General features: G+C 45.1%; 1 protein-coding gene across 4 annotated transcripts in view; it reads right to left on the bottom strand.

Moving 5' to 3' along the window:
* The window catches only part of POLD1 (DNA polymerase delta 1, catalytic subunit), a 115,220-nt gene that overhangs the window by 81,935 nt on the left and 11,874 nt on the right, over nucleotides 1–21,411 (bottom strand). For 3 of the 4 annotated variants that reach the window (XM_033961915.1, XM_033961913.1, XM_033961916.1), the window contains exons 2-12: nucleotides 19,157–19,241; nucleotides 18,335–18,540; nucleotides 17,586–17,699; nucleotides 16,108–16,248; nucleotides 15,126–15,251; nucleotides 7,083–7,251; nucleotides 6,237–6,351; nucleotides 4,709–4,838; nucleotides 4,401–4,567; nucleotides 3,681–3,785; nucleotides 3,402–3,542 (exon numbers count right to left, since the gene is read on the bottom strand). In XM_033961915.1, the coding sequence (XP_033817806.1) occupies nucleotides 3,402–3,542; nucleotides 3,681–3,785; nucleotides 4,401–4,567; nucleotides 4,709–4,838; nucleotides 6,237–6,351; nucleotides 7,083–7,251; nucleotides 15,126–15,251; nucleotides 16,108–16,248; nucleotides 17,586–17,699; nucleotides 18,335–18,527 (1,401 nt within the window). In that variant the 5' untranslated portion in view covers nucleotides 18,528–18,540; nucleotides 19,157–19,241. Of the gene's footprint in view, nucleotides 1–3,401; nucleotides 3,543–3,680; nucleotides 3,786–4,400; nucleotides 4,568–4,708; nucleotides 4,839–6,236; nucleotides 6,352–7,082; nucleotides 7,252–15,125; nucleotides 15,252–16,107; nucleotides 16,249–17,585; nucleotides 17,700–18,334; nucleotides 18,541–19,156; nucleotides 19,242–21,411 lie in introns of those variants that run through there. The other variant, XM_033961914.1, reaches the window with a different exon arrangement.

Here is a 21,411-nt window from a genome sequence, read left to right as displayed (position 1 = left end):
AACAATTACAACGCATCCATAAAAGATATCAAAGGGCCCCAGATTACGGTAACTTAAATCTCTTAGTATGACCCGGTATATCTGCGTTCATTTTTTCAAACCTGTAAATTAAACATAGATTAGCCCACCAAAAATTAAAGTTAAGGCGATCCCAGTTCTTCCAATTACAAGTAACCATTTGTATGGCTACCGCAGTCATGATAAAGATTCCGTTGATCCGTTATTGAGAAAATTGGAAAATCTAGGTATGAGAGGTACTGTTTTACAATGGTTCGAGTTGTACCTGTTTGATCGTACTTTAGAGTGTATGATGGTTGGAAGGCAACAAAGGAGGCTCCAGTTGGGAAGGGTGTGCCCCAAGGATATACCCTTTAGCGCTTTTGTTTAATATCTATGTCACGTCATTAGGGGACGTGTTCAAACTGGATGTCTCATATCATCAATATGCTGATGATGTTCTATTTTTCTTTCCAGTACATAAATGGGGATGGATCTGCAAAAATCTATAAACCGGAATATGTCAAAGATAGAAGAATGGATGAGCAATCATGATTTATGTTTAAATTTAGAAAAAACAGAGGAGATGTTTGTAGGGAGAAGTGGGGAAGAGATGTGGCCAGATTCATTGTGTGTGTGTGTAGGGATGACACTACTTGCAAGGAAGGAAATGGCCGTTTTAGATGTTGTCTTGGATTCAGGTTTAACCATGAAGTTACAAATTAGTTCAGACCGTAAAGGCATGTTTTAGTCAACTTCACATACTTCATCATTTAAAACCTCTGATTTTGCCTTCTGATCTTAGAACTGTGGTACAAGGGATGATCTTGTCGAGGATGGACTATTGTAACAACCTCTACCTTGGAATTACTAAGACAAGAGGGAGAGCATTACAATTGATACAAAATGCTGCAGCTAGACTAGTATTGGTTGTCAATAGGATGACACACAATGCCAATTTTGAAGAAATTACACTGGTTACCAGTTCTAGTTTGGGTACAACATAAGGTTATCTCTATGATACATCAAACACCATATTTTCAGCAAGTCGTGGCAATTTTACGATCCAAAAATAAAAAGGTTATTAAAGCCAAGAATGCAGGGCAACTATGCAGATACCAGAGCAAAGACATTCTGTATTGCAGGTGTTAAGATGGGGAATGCTGTGGTGGGTCAACTGTGATTGTGTGTTGATCGACTACAATTTAAGAAACAGCAAAAAACCCAGCTGTTCGTCACCACATTTCTGTGACCTATCAGTTGTTATTCGAACAGAAGAGACTCGTCATCTATGAGGATCTTATGATTTTAGTTTGTTATAAATATTGTGTTTGTTTTTATTTGATGTAAATCATTTAGTTTGTTTTTTAAACAGTATAGAAAATTTTTAAATAAATATTCAGGGCTGAAGTAAGTCCGATTCAATGGATACAAATAACTGCAAGTCACATCAGTTTGCTTATTTGCAGATTCACCATTATGTGGCTTCCCTTCAGCGAACCAATTTGGGTGCTGACAGATGGGAACTCCTGTCGGGGGTCTACACCCTTGGCTCCCAAATGGCGGTTCCCCTCAGATTTCATCATCATTATCTGAAAGATGAGACCCCATTGCCTGATTATGCCAGATATCAGACTGCCTGGGCTCAGGATCTTGGTGTAGCTCTACTGATGATACCATTGTAACTGCTGTATCTAAATTGCCTTCCTTAAGAAAATATATCTCTTTTTTTTTAAACGCAATACAAATTGTTATTTCGACTCTTTGTTCGCCTAAGTGGGCATATCAGGCTAAGCTCCGCCCTTCTGCAGGTTGCGATACCTGTAGACATGTGGAAGCTACACTTGGACATATGTTTTGGTCTTGCCCGGATGTTCAGGTTTTTTGGATTAGCCTATTTGCATTTACCGGACGCATTTGGAAGATGACTGTCCGTCTTACACCTGAACTTCTTTTTGGAGTTTCACCTCATCACCCTCAACAGCCTGGCACAAGGGCTTTCTTGCGGTGGTCTGTTCTTTCTGCTCTCAAATGTACTGGTTGGAGCCAACAGCGCCCACGCTTTCCCTGTAGAGGGTCCAGATGATTAATCTGCTTGCTTGGGAACGTCGGAGTATACTGGACCTCTCCACCGTGCATGGCCTTCGTTTTATGGCTACCTGGGAACCCTTCTGGAACACGATGACTCCTATGGCCAGGAGTAGGATTTTGAACTGTTGACTGTGTAACCCCCAATATTAGTGCTTTCCCTAACAGTTCTGCCTAAACTACTGTTTGATTTGTTAGTTATAGTGGGACTCCGGAAGGGGGGAGGATGGGGGGGGAGTTTGCAAGTTGAAAATCGCTTGAGCTCTGTTTGCTGTGAGGTTTGATGGATCTGTTTGTGTACCTTGGCTCAATAAAAAGTATTTAATCAAAACTGCAAGTCACTCATATACATGTAGAATCGAGTATCCATTGACCAAATCAGCCTGGCTAGTAGCTTGAGGTGGATATTAAGCAAAACAGGAGACTGTATTCATCTTTGTGGTATTTCCAAAGTCAGCCCCCATGGTCTTGATTTCTTTGAGGATCATCTAGGAGGGGGGGAATATGAAGACCGTCTTCCTTTCATAACCATAAGTCTGATTTGAATCCAGCCAGTTTCTCTCTTCTAACCAGTTGTTTGGTCGATCACTTTATTATCATGGGCTGTGAATGAGGAAGTTGAGCAGCTCAGGGGGAGGAGAAGACGTCTTGGTTGATAAGCTGAATACCAGGTCTCCAACATGTTTGGCTGCCTATATGAGGGGGGGGGGGGTCACTGAAATGTTCTCAGCCCAACCAAGAAGAAAATGATGTGGAGCCATGAAATTTACAAGTTATTCCACACTTTTCTTGATACTTTTTGTTTCAACGATATGAAATGAAATGAAAAGTGTGGCTCCACATCATTCTCTTGGTTGGACTGAAAACTTTTCAGCGGCCCCTTGAACGGTTGGCAAGGTGGAGACTTGACAACCAGCGTTTAAGCATGGGTGACTGGGGTCCACAGAGAGGAGGGTGCAGCTCTGGCCACCTTTTTGGGCAGACTAGATGGACCATGCAGAGCCTTTATCTGCCGTCATCTACCATGTGACCTATTGAGTTGAATGTAGACTATTTTGTTCTATAAGTTTTCCTAGAAATAGGGTTTTAAGTTTGCAGCCCACTTAGGAACTTTCATAGGTATTTCATAGTCATTTACTAACAGTGAATAAAATTTGCAGCAGAGCCCATATAAATAAAATTGCTTCTGTGGAAGACACGCAAACAGTTAATACATAATTGTGGTTAGTACTGAGGGATTAATACATTTATTACTGCCTGCAAAGAAGCTGTCATAAGGGACTACACCTCCATCTTCTACCGACGAGGCACGCTACCTGCAGCAGGTCGAACTGAATACGTCCCTCCATGTTAATGACTTTGTTCTCTCGACGGCCCATCTGCTTGGACTGGAAGGAAGAGTCCCGAACTACTGACCTCATCGTCTGAATCCGACCCAGGAATGGGAATGTGGCAGCCTGGCAAGGAAGCAAGACAGAAATAGCTCTGTTGAGACCCCGAAGGGCACAGACTTGGACAGGTACATATAACGCAGACAAGAGGTATGCATATGAGCATTCTCCCCTTCCTCTGCATTTTGGGCGATGCGTTGTTACCTTTAATGTCTGAGCTCGATTTATCAAGTAGGGTATGTCAAAGTTCTGAATGTTGTAGCCAGTCAGAATATCAGGATCAGTGACACGCACAAATTCTGCCCAGGCCTGGGAAAAAAAAAAAAAAAAAAGATCAGAGCTGCCAAAACTGACCCCTAAAAACAAGGGAAAATTATACCCGAGTTTGTCCGTCAATCCCCTTCCCTTCTCGTGTTTGAAATTAGACTGAAAATCCACCTTTTTTGATATAACCTTCAATCCTTAACCCTACTCCTCTGTCCTCCAACCCAGCTGATTAACCATTCCCCTTAACTGTATGCATGACATCCTGTCTTGACTGTTTAGATTGTAAGCTCTTTCGAGCAGGGACTTTGTGACTCTGTGCAACCCTGCGTGCATCTGGTAGAGCTATAGAACTAATTAGTAGTAGTAGTAGTAGAATTTTCTTTCCTTTAGTCCTACTAGACCAGTTGAAAACAAAAGGGTTATGTTCATCTACCATGTGCTGGTTGATGGACGTAACCCACTTGTTCTGGACTGGTCTGATATGGGCTCTAAGGAAAGATCTTTTAACAAGTGCCTTTCTCTCTCATAACCCTTCACTCAATGGGCTGACCTCAAGAACGTAAGAACCTAAGAAAAGCCTTACTGGGTCAGACCAATGGTCCATCAAGCGCAGTAGGCCGTTCTCACGGTGGCCAATCCAGGTCCCTAGTACCTGACCTTCAGGAGCTCATCCTCCCGCTGGAAACAGAGGACCTGGGAACCCACAATGCTGGCACAGGAGTTTAGCGTGAAGACATTACGGATGAATGGGTCCCTCTCCCCCTGGCGCAACACCATGTTGGCGATCTGTATCACAGGGTCTTTATCCGGCTCTGGGAAGACACCTGGAAGAAACAACGATATGAGAGAGGAGGAAAGTAAATAACACAGAGAAGGCAGAATGAAAAACACAAATAAAGGGAAGATACAGGGAAGAGGAGAAAGAGAGTACCGCACCCCATTCCTTCCCCTGAAGAATGCATCACCTTTCCTGCCAGCACATTCAATGTCAAAGCTAAGAACACGGAGAGGAGCAATTTTCTGCCACTCCCCCTCTGCAGGGTGGCTGATAAAATCTGTCCAGCTCACATCCACTTCAATCTGGGAAAGCGAGACCTGAAGATAGAGAAAAACGTGGTCATGCGCAGAAAATCAATTCCTCAAAGAGAAAGAGCAGAGAAGAGAATGAAAGGTCAGTGGTCATACCTAAAATGGACCCCTTTCCTCAATGTACACTTCATACTGTCCCTGCACCTCCCTTCCAGCTGGAGGGCAAACCCCCTGATTTTCTTCTGCAGTTTAGAAGCAGCGCTTGGTCCTCTTGCCAGATTCCAGGAGTCAACACACCTATAACCATTCACTCCACCCCCCAATGACCTATAATTTCACCAAACATGGATGGCTCTGTCGTCAGACCTTTTTTCCATCTCTCACTCACGTTTGTGATCCTCTATATTCTCACCTATAAAACCAAACATCACCACATCCCTGCCTTTATAGACAAATATTTAATCCCCCACACTTCAAACCTTACACTACGCTCAAATTATCAAGATCTGCTTGTTGTCCCCTCTATCCGAGAAATCTTTTACAACACCAACAGAAAGTCCATCTTCTCAGTCGTAGCACCCTCACTATGGCATTCTCTTCCCCTGCATATAAAGCAAGAGTTTTCTCTCACACTATTCAAAACAAAACTCAAAACCTTTTTATTCAAGGATGCCTATGATACATAGCCAGGAATCCTTTTTCTTCCCCGAAATAAGTTTCATTTCGGGCCCTCAATTCCAAACGCCTCTTTAGAGGCGAATTAACTCCTAATGTTCTATCCACCCCTCCCTCCTTTATATATATATTTTTTAACTCAATGTATTTTATATCACCTCTTGTAACTTCCTCCCCTATCATGTCAGTCATAAGTAACTTATGTAACCTCCCCACCCCTCCTCCACATCTAACTTTCAGGTGGTGGAGGTTTTTTACTTTTTTTTAATTTTATCTTATTCTTTTAACCTTGTTTTTAATTATTTTTAGTGATTGTAAACCCTCTAAATAATTTTTGATTGACGGTATATAAAATAAATAATAAATGTGGAAACTTCTTTCCTGTCTCTCCCAAAATAACCTTTCCATAGATTTTTTCATTGTTATCAAGTGAGAAACTGGTTTTGCCCAGCACAGTACACTTTATTATTTTTAGGAGAGCTCAAAATGATGTACAACCCACTTAGAATTGTAGATAATGGGATATACACATTTTTAAAATAAATCAGTATTAGACTAAAATAATCACAAGCAATTAATATAATTAATCTTATGACCTACATCTCTTCCTGCCATACTAATAGCCCTGCGGCTCTCCTTACATTCGCCATACCTCCATCTTGCCCATGGTCACCTTCCCGAGGCTCTCCTTCATCCCTAAGCCACACTCTTAGCTTTTCTGGGAGGCCCTTCCCCCTTCCCTTCTATATCCATGCCCTCAGATGCCTTTTACCCATCCTCTCAACTCACCTTCCCCAGAACATCCTTGCTCGTGTCTCCATTTGAAAGCTCCTTTCTCAGTCGATATTTGCCAGCAGGAAGCTCGATCCAGTTACAACCAACAACATCCGTATCCACCATAAATCTGCAAAAGCACCAACAGCATCAATGGCAGGAGCCCAAAAGGAAACAGACACAGGGCTTAAGTACCTAAAGTCCTGCTATACCGTCTGTCATTACAGCTACAAGGTTTACAATCCATAAAATAATACCCAAATGAGATAAGAAGAGACACACAAAATTATGAATTACTTCAGAACCAAGACACAAAGCACATAAACAAGATTCCTAAATATCCCCCTCTTTTACGAACACATAGCGCGGGTTTTAGCATTGGCAGCGGTGTTAACTCTTTGACGCTCATAGGAATTCTGAGTGTCAGAGCAGTTACAACTGCTGCCGGCACTAAAACCTGCACTAAGCGTTTGTAAGAGAAGGGGTATACGATGCTGAAAGAAAAAAAAAAAAAGTAGTGTCATGAGCTGGGGGAGGGCATTAAAGGGCATAAGTTCTCATATAAGGATCTTCTGGGTGGGGCTCAAGATATCGGAGTGAGATGGTTAACTGGATAGGAGCAGATATTTTCTCTAGGATTTTGCCTTGAACTGTGCGATGCCACCTTTGGCCATTCTCAGTTCCCGTCTTGCTGTATCGATTTACTGTTTTAATGTTGCCATGCTTTTGTGTCTTGCTTTAAACCTTGCTGTAATTAAGCGAGGGGGGATCCTGAATTGTATGCCTCCACCATATCCCTTAGAGTAGTCCATACACACAGAGAGCCCTTCCCTCCCTAGAGACACGCCCTAGTCATGACACCTGATTTCAAAGTCGATGTTGGTTTCATAGGCCTGGTAGCAGTGAAGAGGCAGCGGGCCACAGCGCAAACCCTGTTCCAGCAGACGCTTGGCAGGCGCCAGGAGGCGAGGCAGAGCCATGGTGATCTTGAGGAATGGCAAGAACTTCTTCCCATGGAAGCCATATATACCTGCAGAGGCAGAAACGTTGTTAAGACAGTGCTGCTGACATAAATCCACCACTCTTCACAAGCTAAGGACGTTACAGGAAAGTAAGGAGAAATTAGGTTCTTACTTTCTAATTTACATTCTTTTAGCTTCTCCAGACCGGTAGAGGTTAATCTTACAAGTGGGGTATATTTCTCATCATGAACAGCACGTGGAGACTGAAACAAAACTGTGGAATAGTACATAAGAGATACCTTCCCCTATTTCTATCAGTCTGCCGAATAGCCAAGCAGAACTAAGAACTGGAAACAGAAATAAACAACACTCCGAACAGAACTAATAGCTAACATATCCAATGCTGTTGGAAAATACAGAAGAGAGATACCAGAAAGAAAATGTCCCCACAGCTCGCCAGCTAAACCAGCCAAGCCACAGCCGCTGTTCTTCAAATTCTCCCCGGCCCTAGAAAAATACTAGAACCCGTAGCAAAAAACCAAAACTGCCCGCACAACAGCCACAACACTACGACAACAGACATGGTGGGGGATCTCTACCGGTCTGGAAAAGCTAAAAAAAAGTAAATTAGCAGTAAGAACCTAATTTCTCCTTCTTTAGCACTCTCCAGACCGGTAGAGGTTAATCTTACAAGTGGGACGTACCAACGCAGTCCCCATCATGGGTGGGACCCCTGAAGGGCAAACACAACAACATGCGTCACCGAACACTGCGTCCCGAAGCTCCTGAATGTCTACCCGGTAGTGTTTGACAAATGAATGCAAGGAAGACCAAACCGCAGCCTTACAAATGTCCACTGGAGGCACAAGCGAAGACTCAGCCCAAGAAGCTGATTGGCTCCCGACTACCCAACACCGGTAGGACCACTGCCTGATTGACATGAAAAGGAGAAACGATCTTTGACAGAAAGGAGGGGGACAGGCCTCAAGACAACCCTAGAAAACTCCAAGAAGGGATCCCTACAAGAGAAAGCCTGCAGCTCAGAAACCCGTCAAGCTGAAGTAATGGCCACCAAGAAGACTGCTTTAAGAGTAAGGTCCTTCAAAGAGCAGTGACTCAACGATTCAAAAGGAGGGCACACTAGCATTGACAGAACCAGATTCATATCCCACTAATGGCCACGGAGGGAACACATACAACAGCCCCTGCATGGCCATGGTTGAACCAGAGCATCCAGATCCTCGGCCAGACAGTCCCTGCGATGACTAAAAAAGCTGGGCATTTTGGCGGATACTCATGGCCATCAGGTGCTGACCCCCCAAGACTGCACTATCAACTGAAAGGCCACAGGGCTTAGACACCACTCTCCGGGATCTAGCACGTGACGACTGAAAAGTCCGCCTGAACCTTCTCCACTCCGGCTATGTGTGAGGCCGAGATGTCCTGAAGGTGGGACTCTGCCCAGACCATGAGTAGAGCCGCCTCCTGCGCTACCTAAGTGCTCATGGTGCCTCCCTGACGATAGACGTAAGCCACCGCAGTGGCATTGTCCGACAGAACTCTGACTGACTTGCCTGACAAGAAAGAGTGGAAGGCTAACAGCACCTGATGGATGGCTCTGGTCTCCAACACACTGATTGACCAGGATGCCTCCTCTGTGGACCAGGTGCCCTGAACTGAGTGACCTAGACACTGAGCCCCCCAACCGAGGAGACTGGCATCTGTGAGAAGCACCGTCCACTGTGGTTGATCTAGACTCGTCCCCTGAACAATATGAGAGGTCTGGAGCCACCAATGAAGACTGTAGCGCGCCAAGCCTCACAGAGGAACAGGGAGATCCAAACTGTGCCTCTGGGGCGACCACCTCTGGAGCAGGGCAAACTGAAGAGGACACATGTGGGCCCGTTCCCACCTCACTACATCTAGGAAAACTGCCATCGACCCCAAGACTTGGAGGAAATCCTGCGCCTGAGGACACTGGGACGCCATAAGAAGGCGAATCTGAGATTGCAATTTGCTTACCCGGGCCTCTGGAAGGAAGACCTTCCCCAAGGAGGTGTCAAACAGAACCCCCAAGGTACTTCAAACACTGAGATGGGACCAACCAACTCTTGGAATAGTTGACCACCCAGCCCAGCAACTGGAGAAACTCCACAACCCAAACTGTAATCCGGGTGCTCGCCTGCAACGACTTTGCCTGAATCAACCAATCGTCCAGGTAGGGATGCACCAGAATGCCCTCTGACCGCAAGGCCGCTGCGACAACCACCATAACCTTGGTGAACGTCCGGGGATCCGTGGCCAGACCAAAGGGAAGCGCACAGAACTGATCGAAGATCACAAACTGATCGATGATCACAAAGCGAAGGAAGCACTGATGGGAGGCACGAATGGGAACATGCAAGTAGGCCTCCGTCAGATCAAGAGAAATCAGGAACTCCCCTAGCTGCACCGCGAGAATGACCGACCACAGTGTTTCCATGCGAAAAGAGGGAATTCTGAGAGCCCTGTTGACCCCTTTTAAATCTAGGATGGGCCGAAAGGTCCCCTCCTTCTTGAGCACCACAAAGTAAATTGAGTGCCTGCCGGTGCCGCACTCCTGAGGGGGCATTGGAAAAACTGCTTTGAGATCTAGCAAGCGCTAAAGGGTCTGGCAAAAGGCCTGCGTCTTCCATGCTGCCTGACAAAGAGGCTAGAAAATAATTTGGTAGAGAGCGGGTAAACTCCAGAGCATAACCGTCCCGCACCACCTCCAGGACCCATTGATCAGACCTGATCTCGGCTCACTTGGGAAAAAAATCACGCAGCCGGGCACCCACCAGAACCAAAGGGGACGCCAGCAACAAGTCACTGTGCAAGATGGACACCGGGGGAACCAGTGGAGGGATTCCCAGCCCCCCGAAAGGACTGCATGCGCTGATAAAATCGACCCTGGGAAAACCCCAATGCCTAGAAAGTAGCAGTGCCACACCCATGGTGATACTTGCGGAACTCCCGTGGGCAGTGCCACCCCGAGTCACCGGGCAGGCACGGTCCTCAGGCATGCGGGGCACCTTAGAGTCTGTCAGAGTCTGAACCAACTTATCTAAGTCCTTTCTAAACAAAAAAGACCCTTGAAAGGGAAATTTGGTAAGCTTAGTTTTGTACGCGGCATCTTGTCAACTGAGCGTGAAGCTACAAGGTACGGCGCGAAGCCACTACAGAAGTCATAGACTTGGCCGACGTCTGTACCAAGTCATAGAGAGCATCCAAGAGGAACGAGGCAGCCATCTCAATCTTTGCTACCTCCTGATCCACTAAGGACCAGTCATCAGACTCACGATCCAGGACATGCTCGGTCCACTGAAACATGGCGTGAGCCATCAGCCTCCCACAAATAGCCGCCTGGATACCCAAGGCACAGACATCAAAATTCTACTTAAGAATGGTCTCCAACTTATGCTTCTCAGAGTCCCGTAAGGAAGAACTGCTCTCAACAGGCACAGAATGCCGCTTAGAAATCGCTGAGACCACCGCGTCCACCACTGGCAACTTTAAAGTAGCCCTATCCCCCTCTGGTATGGGATATAAACAAGCCATGGCGCGCACTAACCGAAACAGCGCCTTCGGCATATTCCACTGCACCAGTACAATATCCTGAATATCCTGATGCATAGGAAAAAAACGGGAAACAGTATGTATCTCCCGAAGAGGGACCCCCACACGCGGGGTCTCCAGTGATGCTCCTTCAAAACACAGCACCGACGAGACCTGCTGAATCAGGTCTGGTAGCTCATCCCTCTGAAAAAGGCACATCATGGACACCTCTTCGCCGGAAAGCAGGAAACCCACTTCCCCGCCGCAAGCGGCCGTCCCCTCAAGAGGATCCTGGAATTCCTCAAAAGGGTCCAGATCCTCATCCAAGCCGACACGCTCCTTGGGTGCTTGGATGAGGGAGGAAGAGGAGGGGACGCCAAAGGAGAAGAGGGAGACAAATCCACATGGGGTGCGGAGGAACCCACCCCCCCCGCAATCCCCCCTGGGCACACATGGGACCCCCAGCCACCTGAAAATAGGCTCTGCACAAAGAAAAAATCAAATCAGGGGAAAAGAAACCCCGGAGGTCCCAAGGGACCCAGCTGAAGCCTGACCCTGTTTTTCCAGACAAAATGGAGAGGCCAGACTGAGAAAATGGCGAAGTTCCTGCCAAAAAAAACCCCCTCCAGGGCCTGTAGCGGCTGGGAAGCCTGAATTGTCCTAGCCGCTAAAGCAGGCAAGCCGGCATCAGCTGTTAAAAAAATCAGCTGAGAGGGAGTCCCAAGCCAAACTGGCGGAAAGGGAATCCCTTTTACCCTTACCATCGGCAGCTGAGGAAAACCCTCCATGGGGGTGGGGGAAAACCAGGCATCCCCATTGCTGATGACTCACGAGGCACTAGCAGTGGGGAGCTCTAGACACCTGTAGTCGCTGTCGACGAAACTCCATTACTGCACCGGCCTGTACACTACTTGCACAGGCCAGCTGCAAGTGCCTCGTGTTTGGAGCACAATAAGCACTTTTTTCCAGTTTTAGCAGAATAGACTCCACAGGCTCTCAAAGCAATATGCTTTGCTTGAATTAGGGGGCAAGGCTTACTGCTGAGGCTCCTCTAAAAAAATGTGGGGAGGTGGAGGAAATGGGGAGAGGGATCCAGCACAAGACCCACCGGGTTTGACACCCCCGAGGTTGGACGGACCCCCAAACAGGGCTCACACAAGCTCAATCCGGCCAAAAACGGGAACTAGAAAACCCTAACAAATTCCAACAGTCCTACCGAGGGAGATGGGTACAGCTCACTCACACCTGCTGGAGACTGAAAGAAGACTGATTGGAATAGGGGAAGGTATCTCTTATATACTATTCCACTTTTGTTTCAGTCTCCACCTGTTGGTCATGATGAGATATATACCTACTTGTAAGATTAATCTCTACCGGTCTGGAGTGCTAAAGAAAGTAAACTATCCTTACTATTAGCGAAGGAGGCAGAAAGAAAGGTGCACCATCCATATCTAAGGAAAACGAGTGTGAATTCAGCACTTGTTCACTTTGATACAGGGAAATAAGGACAGCCAGCACTCTCTTGAGCTAATCTACAGGCCGGCTCCCCTTTTCTTTCTCACAGAAATCTTACTATTCAGCCCTTCTGTCTTCCTCCCTCAAGCTAAATCTTTATGGCTTGTCCTCTCTCTCCTTCACATTCAAGTTTCAAGTTTATTAGGTTTTAATATACCGACCATCAAATAAATATCTGGCCGGTGTACATTACAGTAAAATTTAATTAATCTCCCAGTAAAATTTAATTAATCTCCCAGTTTCTCCTGATAATCTTTATGGTGATCTAAATTATTAGATTTATGTTATTTAAATTTATTAGATTTTATTAGTTAGATTGTGAGCCTTTTTGGACAGATAGGGAAGTTTTAAGCACCTGACAGGCTATAAAAATGAATGAATAAATAAATCTACCTTCCCCATTCAAGCAGATACCCACAGCCAGCCCTATGATCCCTTTCACCACTCTGTCAGGCCCCACCTCCACTTCTGCCTCCTTCTTTCAAATGACCTCAAAGGTCAGCCCACATACCTCCCCTCCTCTTTCACAAACTAATCTCTGTGACCAATGTAGCCTATATCCTTCCATCTTGCCCTGATTTCTATAGCCTAGATCAGGGGTAGGGAACTCCGATCCTCGAGAGCTGTATTCCAGTCGGGTTTTCAGGATTTCCCCAATGAATATGCATTGAAAGTAGTGCATGCAAATAGATCTCATGCATATTCATTGGGGAAATCCTGAAAACCCGACTGGAATACGGCTCTTGAGGACCGGAGTCCCTACCCCTGGCCTAGATTCACTAAACTCACCGTTGTTTGGCGATCCGTGGCTGAGTCTTGCCGGGCGACCGATTCATCACAGAGTCCTCATGCAAATTATTTGATCGGATGCATGCCCCACAGTGACCCCACGGATCGCTGCAGAGCGATCCAGACCCATGCGCAGACCATCCTCTTTGCCTGTAGAGGTGATCCGCGCATGCACTTGCTCTCGGCACAAGCTTGAGGTCAAAACTAAAGGGAGAGGGGTGGCTGTACTCGCTGGCCCGAGTGGACTTCAGGAATCATTTCAATTTTTTGTGCAGCCAGAATGGAACAGAACACGCTTTGCAGCCAGACTATGGAATAACACGGAACAGAACATGCCTTGTGCAGCACTGCTTTAAACCTGCGGGTTAAAACCACAGGCTTGCAGTGTGCTTTTTGCACAAGGGAGATGTGTTTTAAGACATTCCAAAAATGTTTTATTTTGATGGTTTTATTTTTTGATACTGGGATTTCAGGACGGCAGAGAGGACAGTCGGCAAGGACGTGAGCGACTGGTCCTCAGTAGCCGCTTCATTTTGGATCGGCAAGCCCAATCAGTGTTCCTTCTTTTGTTTAGTGAATCGAGGGCTTCCTACTTATGCATGCCATTTCCCCTCATTTGCAAGGGCGGATCGGATCAGGTGGGAGATTGATCGGACAGAAGGTTAGTGAATCGGGTCGGGGAATGCTCGCAAACTGGTCGGGACACGAGCTTAGTGAATCTAGCCCTATGTCACATCGATCCCCATAGCTAGTCCAGTCTCTTTCTCCAATGCTTGATTTGATGCATCCTGCTCTGTCTGGGTGGCTTACAACCAAACACACATATAACTCACAATAAAGCAATCACATAAAATATTAAAACTTAAGACTACAAGACATCCAACAGGCTTAAGCCCTAGTTAAGTGAGAGGGTTTACATAAACGTAGGCTATTTTGGATGTTGGTATCTTAATGATCCCGTTTTACTATCTTTAGATGTGATATGGGATGGGGGAGGGGAGGTTAATGCATTAGGGATTTCATTTGGAAGTTTGGTTTTACTTTTATTATTTAAAAAACTTTTCTGAGTTTTCATATACAACTCCAGAAATATTTATTCATGATTAATAATAATAATCACAATTTATATACTGCAAGGCCATAAAGTTCTATGTGGTTTACAGTAGTTAAAAATACAACAAATTGAATAAAAGTGAAGAAGTTAAAAGCCAACTAAAACCCTAAAAAGATCTGGTTGTTGCATAATAAAAATTTTTACAGATCAGCTACGTAGTACTTCAGGAACAGATATGTTTTTAGATATCTCCTAAATTCCCCATAAATATCAGTAAGCCGAAGCAATTGTTCCAGATCTTTGACCCATGATGCTGCCTGATATGAAAACAGATTTTGATGATGTTTAAGTTTACATCCTCTAACCGGCGGAAAACCAAAATTCAAATGCAAGCTTCTTTTATGTCTGTTGGTTGCAAAAGAGAAAAGCTAAACCAAATAGAACCTTAAAACAAAACCAACCAAACTTAAACTTCACACGCGCCTCCATCGGCAATGTAGCACTCGATAGGAAGGTGTTACATGATCGTGTTTCTTCAACCTAAAAATTAACCAGACTGCCACTTATGCTTCTGTTTATATTGTGCTGTACAAAGTTTATAAATAAAAAGATTTCTACGTAAAACATAAGACTACAAAGCCATACATAAAACTGCCACTCTCCAAGGATGGAGTGGCCCAGCAGCTCTCTCTCATATTAATCACTGTGGCCACCCTCTCATCCTTTCTCGCTCCTTTCATTCTCTCTCTCTCCATGGCTTAGGTTTCCTGGGGTTGTGGGCAAGTCACTTAATCCCCCAGTGCAGAGTGAAACAGATAGGAGAAAACACGCTTGAGTACCTGAATAATTTGTAATTCGCATAGAATTGTTGGCTATGCGGAATATAAATAATTTAAATTTTAAAAAAACAACTCCTATCTCATGCTCATCTCAATGGCCAAATCCACACTTTCTCTCTCTTTCACCCTCCTTTGCCCACTCGCAACACTCTCTGCGGCAAGCCCTCACTCTCTTTCATGCAGATCTCCGTGGCCAGCACCGCCTGGGATACATTGTCCTTGTTAGACCGCATGTCTCCGATCACCGCATTGTTCAGCTCTTTCTGGAAGTCACTCAGATGCTCCGGCTTGAACCCTAGGAACAGAGAGATGAGGCCTTCACACAGATTCCATAGGAAATTGTATGTCTCCTCTTCCACCAATCATGATAAGGCTGTAAGCAAATAAACCCAAAAGGCACGAGCAAGTCACCTCCACCCCCCACCCCCCACCTCAGGAGTTCAATACACTGATCTCCATCTCTTTCAGCACCCTAAAAGATGAAAATACAACTGTTCCCTTCCCCTTAACCCTTTCAGGACCATAAGGATCGTAGGCCAATTTTTGTGGTTTTGACGACATTTTTATGGTAAAAAGGGCTTGCAGATGCCAAAAAATTGATTTGTTTTGTGAAATATCATTATTTTTTTTTTTTTTTAAATCACACTTCTGGCTTATGGACAGTGTGGCAAGTGAATCTTCTCGTCAATCTGGCAATGACGCTAATGAATGAATGTCGGAACCAGTTTGTTTACATAAAGGCAGTATCATATGGAATCCGTACATATCAAATTTAGAACTGTAGACTATCCCAATCAAAATTTATAGGATTTTAAAGTTATGGGACAAATATGTCCCTTGGTCCTGAAAGGGCTAAGAACAGGACACATCACTTTCTCTTCACAGGGATCAGCCACAACTCTCCCCACCCCCTCTGTCCAAGGGACAACATGCAGTTTCCTCCATCACTCATTCCACTCCATGGGCCACACTGAATTCATCTTCTCCTTTTCTTGTGGCCAGTCACTTCTTCCCCTTACAGCAAAGAGAGGAAAACCTAGAGATCAAGCCCACACAGAACCCAAACTCTTTCCCTCCCCAGGGAAGCTGAACCTGCCACTGCTGATCCTTCCCCAAGGGTGGAACCTGGTACTCTATTTCCTTTCTCTCACCAAGCTGAGCAGGCACATAGAAGTAGGGAGCGAAGCCATGCACATGACAGCAGACACTAGTTTCCTCCATGGTGAGTCCAAACATTCGAATAACAGGGACAGGACCCTGTGTGGCTCCGGGCATTCCAGTGACATGAGTTCCTACAGGAACAACAGGAAATGAGCTGCGTGAGATAGGATAGAGGTCTATAAAATACTGAGTGGAGTGGAAGGGATAGATGTGAATCACTTGTTTACTCTTTCCAAAAATACTAGGACTAGGGGGCATGCAATGAAGCTACTAAGTAGTGAATTTAAAACAAACTGGAGAAAATTTATCTTCAATGTGTAATTTAACTTGGAATTTGTTGCCAGACAATGTGATGAGAACAGTTAGCTTAACAGGGTTTAGAAAAAGATCTAGCCAATTTTCTAAAAGAAAAGTCCATAAGCCATTAATTAGATGGACTTAGGGAAATCCACTGCTTATTCCTAGGATAAGCAGCATAAAATCTGTTTTATTCCTTGGGATTTATGACCTAGGTTGGCCATGTTGGAGACAGAAGACCTTCGGTCTATCCAGTATGGTAACTCATATTCTTTTCTTACGAGTTGTGCATGCACTGCTAGCACTGCCTCGAGGACAGTGAAAAGCATACATCCCCCTACTGGAGAGCAGAGAAAATGGCAGCTTGGTGATACATGCTCCTAACACTGCCCCTCGAGTAGAGAGAAGCTGCAGGAGCAGTCAGTGTCAAACTCGCTGCAAGAAAAACCATGAGATTGTAGCACCGTCCCTCCAAAATGTTCAATGTGGCACATATTCTAGAATAAAATCATTAGATCCCAGCACTGTCCCACCCCGTCAAAATAAAACCAAGAGATCCTGCCTTTTCTCACAATTAAAAATGTTTCCCATGCCCTGTCTTTGTGTGCTACAGTACCAATGACTTCTACCTGCCTTCCAGCCCCACAACTAAAACCTCCCACTTCAAGCCCTCCTCAGGAATCTCACCTGCAGGGTCTACCCCACACTCCTCTACCCCAGCACTTCTCCAAGCATGGCAGCATCTGCTTCCTCCTCTAGAGAACCGAGCGAGCTGGCAGCAGTCCAGCCCCACAGAATGCTCTGCCTTGTTTCAGGATTAATAATTTCTGCAGATAAGGCTGCTCTGAGTATCCTGCACTCCCTGCCCTCGGGGATTTTGGACTGTGTTAAGTTCAAATTCAAATTTAGATTTTATTAGATGCTTTGTATGTATATCTTATCATGAGATATTTAGATACCTCTGAAGATGGCACCATCAGGAAGAGGATTATGGGGGGGAGGGGGGTGTTTCCTCTGAAATGTGAATTTGGCTTAAATTCAGCCCTGCTTCTTTGATAGTTTTCCATGTATGTTGTGTTCTCTGTGGATGTCACTGTTTCGCTCCGGGAGATGCCCAGTTAGAAACTGAACGCAGGTGCCGTTTCATGCTAGAAGAGTCACCAGCACTCACCCACAAAATGATCCAGTTCAAGCTGCTGGAAGCAGAGTGAAGTCGTCTCCGGGTCAATCGTAGGGGGTGCTGGTCTTGGCCACTTGGGATTCAACACAGGCAAAAAGAGCTTTCCTGGAGGCAGAGAAGGGAACAAAGAGGGTGGCCATAATTGCTAGGTCAATGTGACCCTGACACACACCGATGAAAACAAAACCAAAAACTGTGGATACAGATGTTCTGGAGATAATTTATTAAACACTTAGCATTTTTTCGCTACTTCTGCTTGTCTGCGGTGTTCTTTGCTCACATGTTTAAAGACAATAGACTGTTTTCATTCCAATTCTTTATATGTGAGTTTGCAAATCATTGGACCCCTGAGGAAGGCGTGTTCGCCGAAACACAGACCGTGTAGGGTCCGGTTGGATTTTTATCACTGTATTTTTTATCATTGTACTTTTTTAATTGAATTTTCATAAATTATCTCCAGAACATCTGTATCCACAGTTTTTGTTTTCATCGGTGGATTGTTTTCACTGTGGATCATTGGGTCTCCCCATTTTTCTTTGTTGTGCTACCCTGGCACACACACCACATTCAAGGCTAAACGCACATAGGGGTCATTTTACTAAGGCGCACTAACCAATTTAGCACATGCTAACAATTAGCGCACACTAAATGCTAACGCGTCCATAGAATATAATGGGCGTGTTAGCATTTAGAACATTAAATCGGCTAGCACGCCTTAATAAAAGAGGGGGGATACTAACCAACAGGAAGTGCATCCTGAGCTGGCTGCATTTCCTTCCGCTCCATGGCTATCTCTGCCTCAACCTCATCCAGGAACGCCAGCTCCTCCTCAAACTGAGACGGACCATCGTCATCCCAGTCCCCTCTGGACCGCTTGGCCTGGGATGCTGGGGGCCCCCCAGCAACGCCTGGTTTCTTCCTCTTCCCATCCATCAACGTCCTCTGTCTGTAAACATGAAAATTCTCAGCTGTGTGTGTAACACTCACAACTTGGGCAAAAGCTACCAGCAAGTTAGATGCGGTACTATGTATCTCACCTACAGTATTTAAATGCGTTTTACAAACAGCTAAAATCCACTGCAAGAAATAGCTCTCAAGGGTTTGGTATGAGACATAAACTTTTTCAGAGATGGGAAAGCTGTAGAACCACAGGCCACGAGTTAAGGTGGCAGACTTAACAGCGACATCAGGGACTACTTTGCCACAGAAAGGGTGTTGGATGCCTGGAATTCGCTCCCAGGGAACAAGATGAAGACAAAAATAATGACGGAATTCAAAAATGCATGGCACAAACACAGAGGATCTCTATACGAGGGGGTGCTAAAAAATTCTCAACCCAACTAAGAAGGGAAATGACGTGGATATGGTTCAATCAATGATCTGAAACAATGTCAAAAATGTAGAATTGTGTTTCTGGAAATTAGCACTTAACGAAATAAGTTAACACTCTTCAAATACAGTGGCAAAATAACGCTCAGAATTTAGGAAGTTGGTTGGTTGGGTTGAGAATTTTCAGCACCCTCTTTGTACAGATTAAATCCAATTAAAACAAAACTAATGACCTCACAGCTGCAATGAGCTTCGATGGCAGCTTCAGAGGTTGTGAAGAACAATGCCGGGCAGACTTCTTCGGTTTGTGCCCCAAAACTGGCAGGGAAAGAGAGAGAGAGAGATTAAGTTTAGCAGTGTTTAATCATGAAGTGGAACCTGATGAGTTTATTAGAGCTGATAGACATCTTTAAACAGATTGCTTAAATATCTCTTAGGTCTAAACACATAGGAGGCAGGCCTGGTTCAAATGAAAAAGAAGGTCTGGAGTGAGGATAAAGGGGAAAGAGGACAGACTAAGGGGCGCATACACGTGGCAAAGGGGATCAAGAAGGAGCCGGGGGGGGGAGGATGGGTACCAGCACCAGGGGAAGACCACCTCCTCCTCCTTACTATGTCACTGGGTCAGGTTCTTGAAATTCCCGTACCTGGTCTGTTTCTGTTTCCCCACTACTCAAAATAATACAATAATAATAATAATGCAATACCACAAGTAGTTCTAAGCAGTTTACAGAGGAAGAGACTGTATACAGACAGCGATATTACAGAAGACTTTTGAAATTACTTCAGCATGTTGAGGTTAGTCAAATTTATCTGGAAGTGTTTTAGAAATACATCAAGTGTTTTACGAATAACTGCTGTCCATAGATTCCGAGCTGCATTATCAAAATACAATGCAGACAGCTCCAGTATTATGGAACACTTCATCTGGAGCATTATGATAAGAATACTGTCAAGTCTACATTTAAGAAATAATTTGAATACATATTTGTTTGTTAGGGGCATTCTCAGCGATACAATAAAGCACAGTTACTTACCGTAACAGTTGTTATCCAGGGACAGCAGGCAGATATTCTCAACAGTGGGTGACGTCACCGACGGAGCCCCGCAGCGGACAGCCTCGAAAGCAGACTTGCTTGAAGATCTTTGTAAGAGCTTCCGAGTGCTGCACTGCGCATGTGCGAGTGCCTTCCCGCCCGAGTTAGGGCGCGCGTCTCCTGTGAGGAACCTCAGTTCAGATACCAGGGCAGGAGGGTGGGTTGTGAGAATATCTGCCTGCTGTCCCTGGATAACAACTGTTACCGTAAGTAACTGTGTTTTATCCCAGGACAAGCAGGCAGCATGTTCTCAACAGTGGGTGACCTCCAAGCTAAGCATAATGGGATGGAGGGAGAGTTGGCAAGTTAAGAAAAGAGATTTTGCAAAACAGATTGGCCAAAATGGCCATCCCTAATGGAGAAAGTATCCAGACAGTAACGAGAGGTGAATGTATGAACCGAGGACCAAGTGGCAGCCTTGCAGATTTCCTCAATAGGAGTTGATCTGAGGAAAGCTACAGATGCCGCTATTGTTCGAACTCTGTGGTCCATGACTCGACCCTGCCCGAGCATAGCAGAAAGAGATGCAAGCAGCCATCTAGTTAGAGATGGTTCACTTTGAGACAGGAGGCCCCAACTTATTTGGATTGAAGGAGATGAAAAGTTGAGGGGCTGTTCTGTGAGGTTGAGTGCGTTGCAAGTAGAAAGCCAAGGCACGCTTGCAGTCCAAAGTATGGAGAGCCACTTCTCCAGGGTGAGAATGAGGCTTTGGAAAAAATACTGGAAGAACAATAGATTGATTGATGTGAAATTCTAACACAACTTTAGGCAAGAATTTGGGATGAGTACAGAGGACCACTTTGTCATGGTGGAAAACTGTGAAAGGTGGATCCACAACTAAAGCTTGTAACTCATTGACTCTTTGAGCAGACGTGATGGCAATCAGGAAAACTACTTTCCAAGTTAGGTACTTGAGATGAGCCTTATCAATTGGTTCAAATGGAGGCTTCATTAATTGAGCCAAGACAACATTGAGATCTCAGACCACTTGAGGTGGTTTGAGTGGTGGATGAACATTAAAAAGTCCTTTCATAAAGCAGGAAACCACAGGGTGTGCAGACAGAGGTTTCCCATCAAGAGTCTGATGAAAAGCAGCAATCGCACTGAGATGGACTCGGATAGATGTAGACTGGAGTCCAGATTGGGATAAATGAAGTAAATAATCCAAAACAGAAGCCAAGGAGGTAGACATTGGCTCCATATGGCGAGTGGAACACCAAGCAGAAAATCTAGTCCATTTCTAGCCGTAACACTGCCTAGTGGACGGCTTTCTGGAAGCTACCAAAATATCCTGTACAGACTTAGAGAACTGTAGAGAGTCTGTTAGGTTGAAAGATACCAAGCTGTTAAGTGTAGAGACTGCAAGTTGGGATGTAGCAAGGACCCTTGAC

Source organism: Geotrypetes seraphini, chromosome 10 (genome assembly GCF_902459505.1).
Source record: "Geotrypetes seraphini chromosome 10, aGeoSer1.1, whole genome shotgun sequence".
NCBI lineage: Eukaryota > Metazoa > Chordata > Amphibia > Gymnophiona > Dermophiidae > Geotrypetes > Geotrypetes seraphini.
This window is presented reverse-complemented; position numbering and strand designations above follow the sequence as displayed.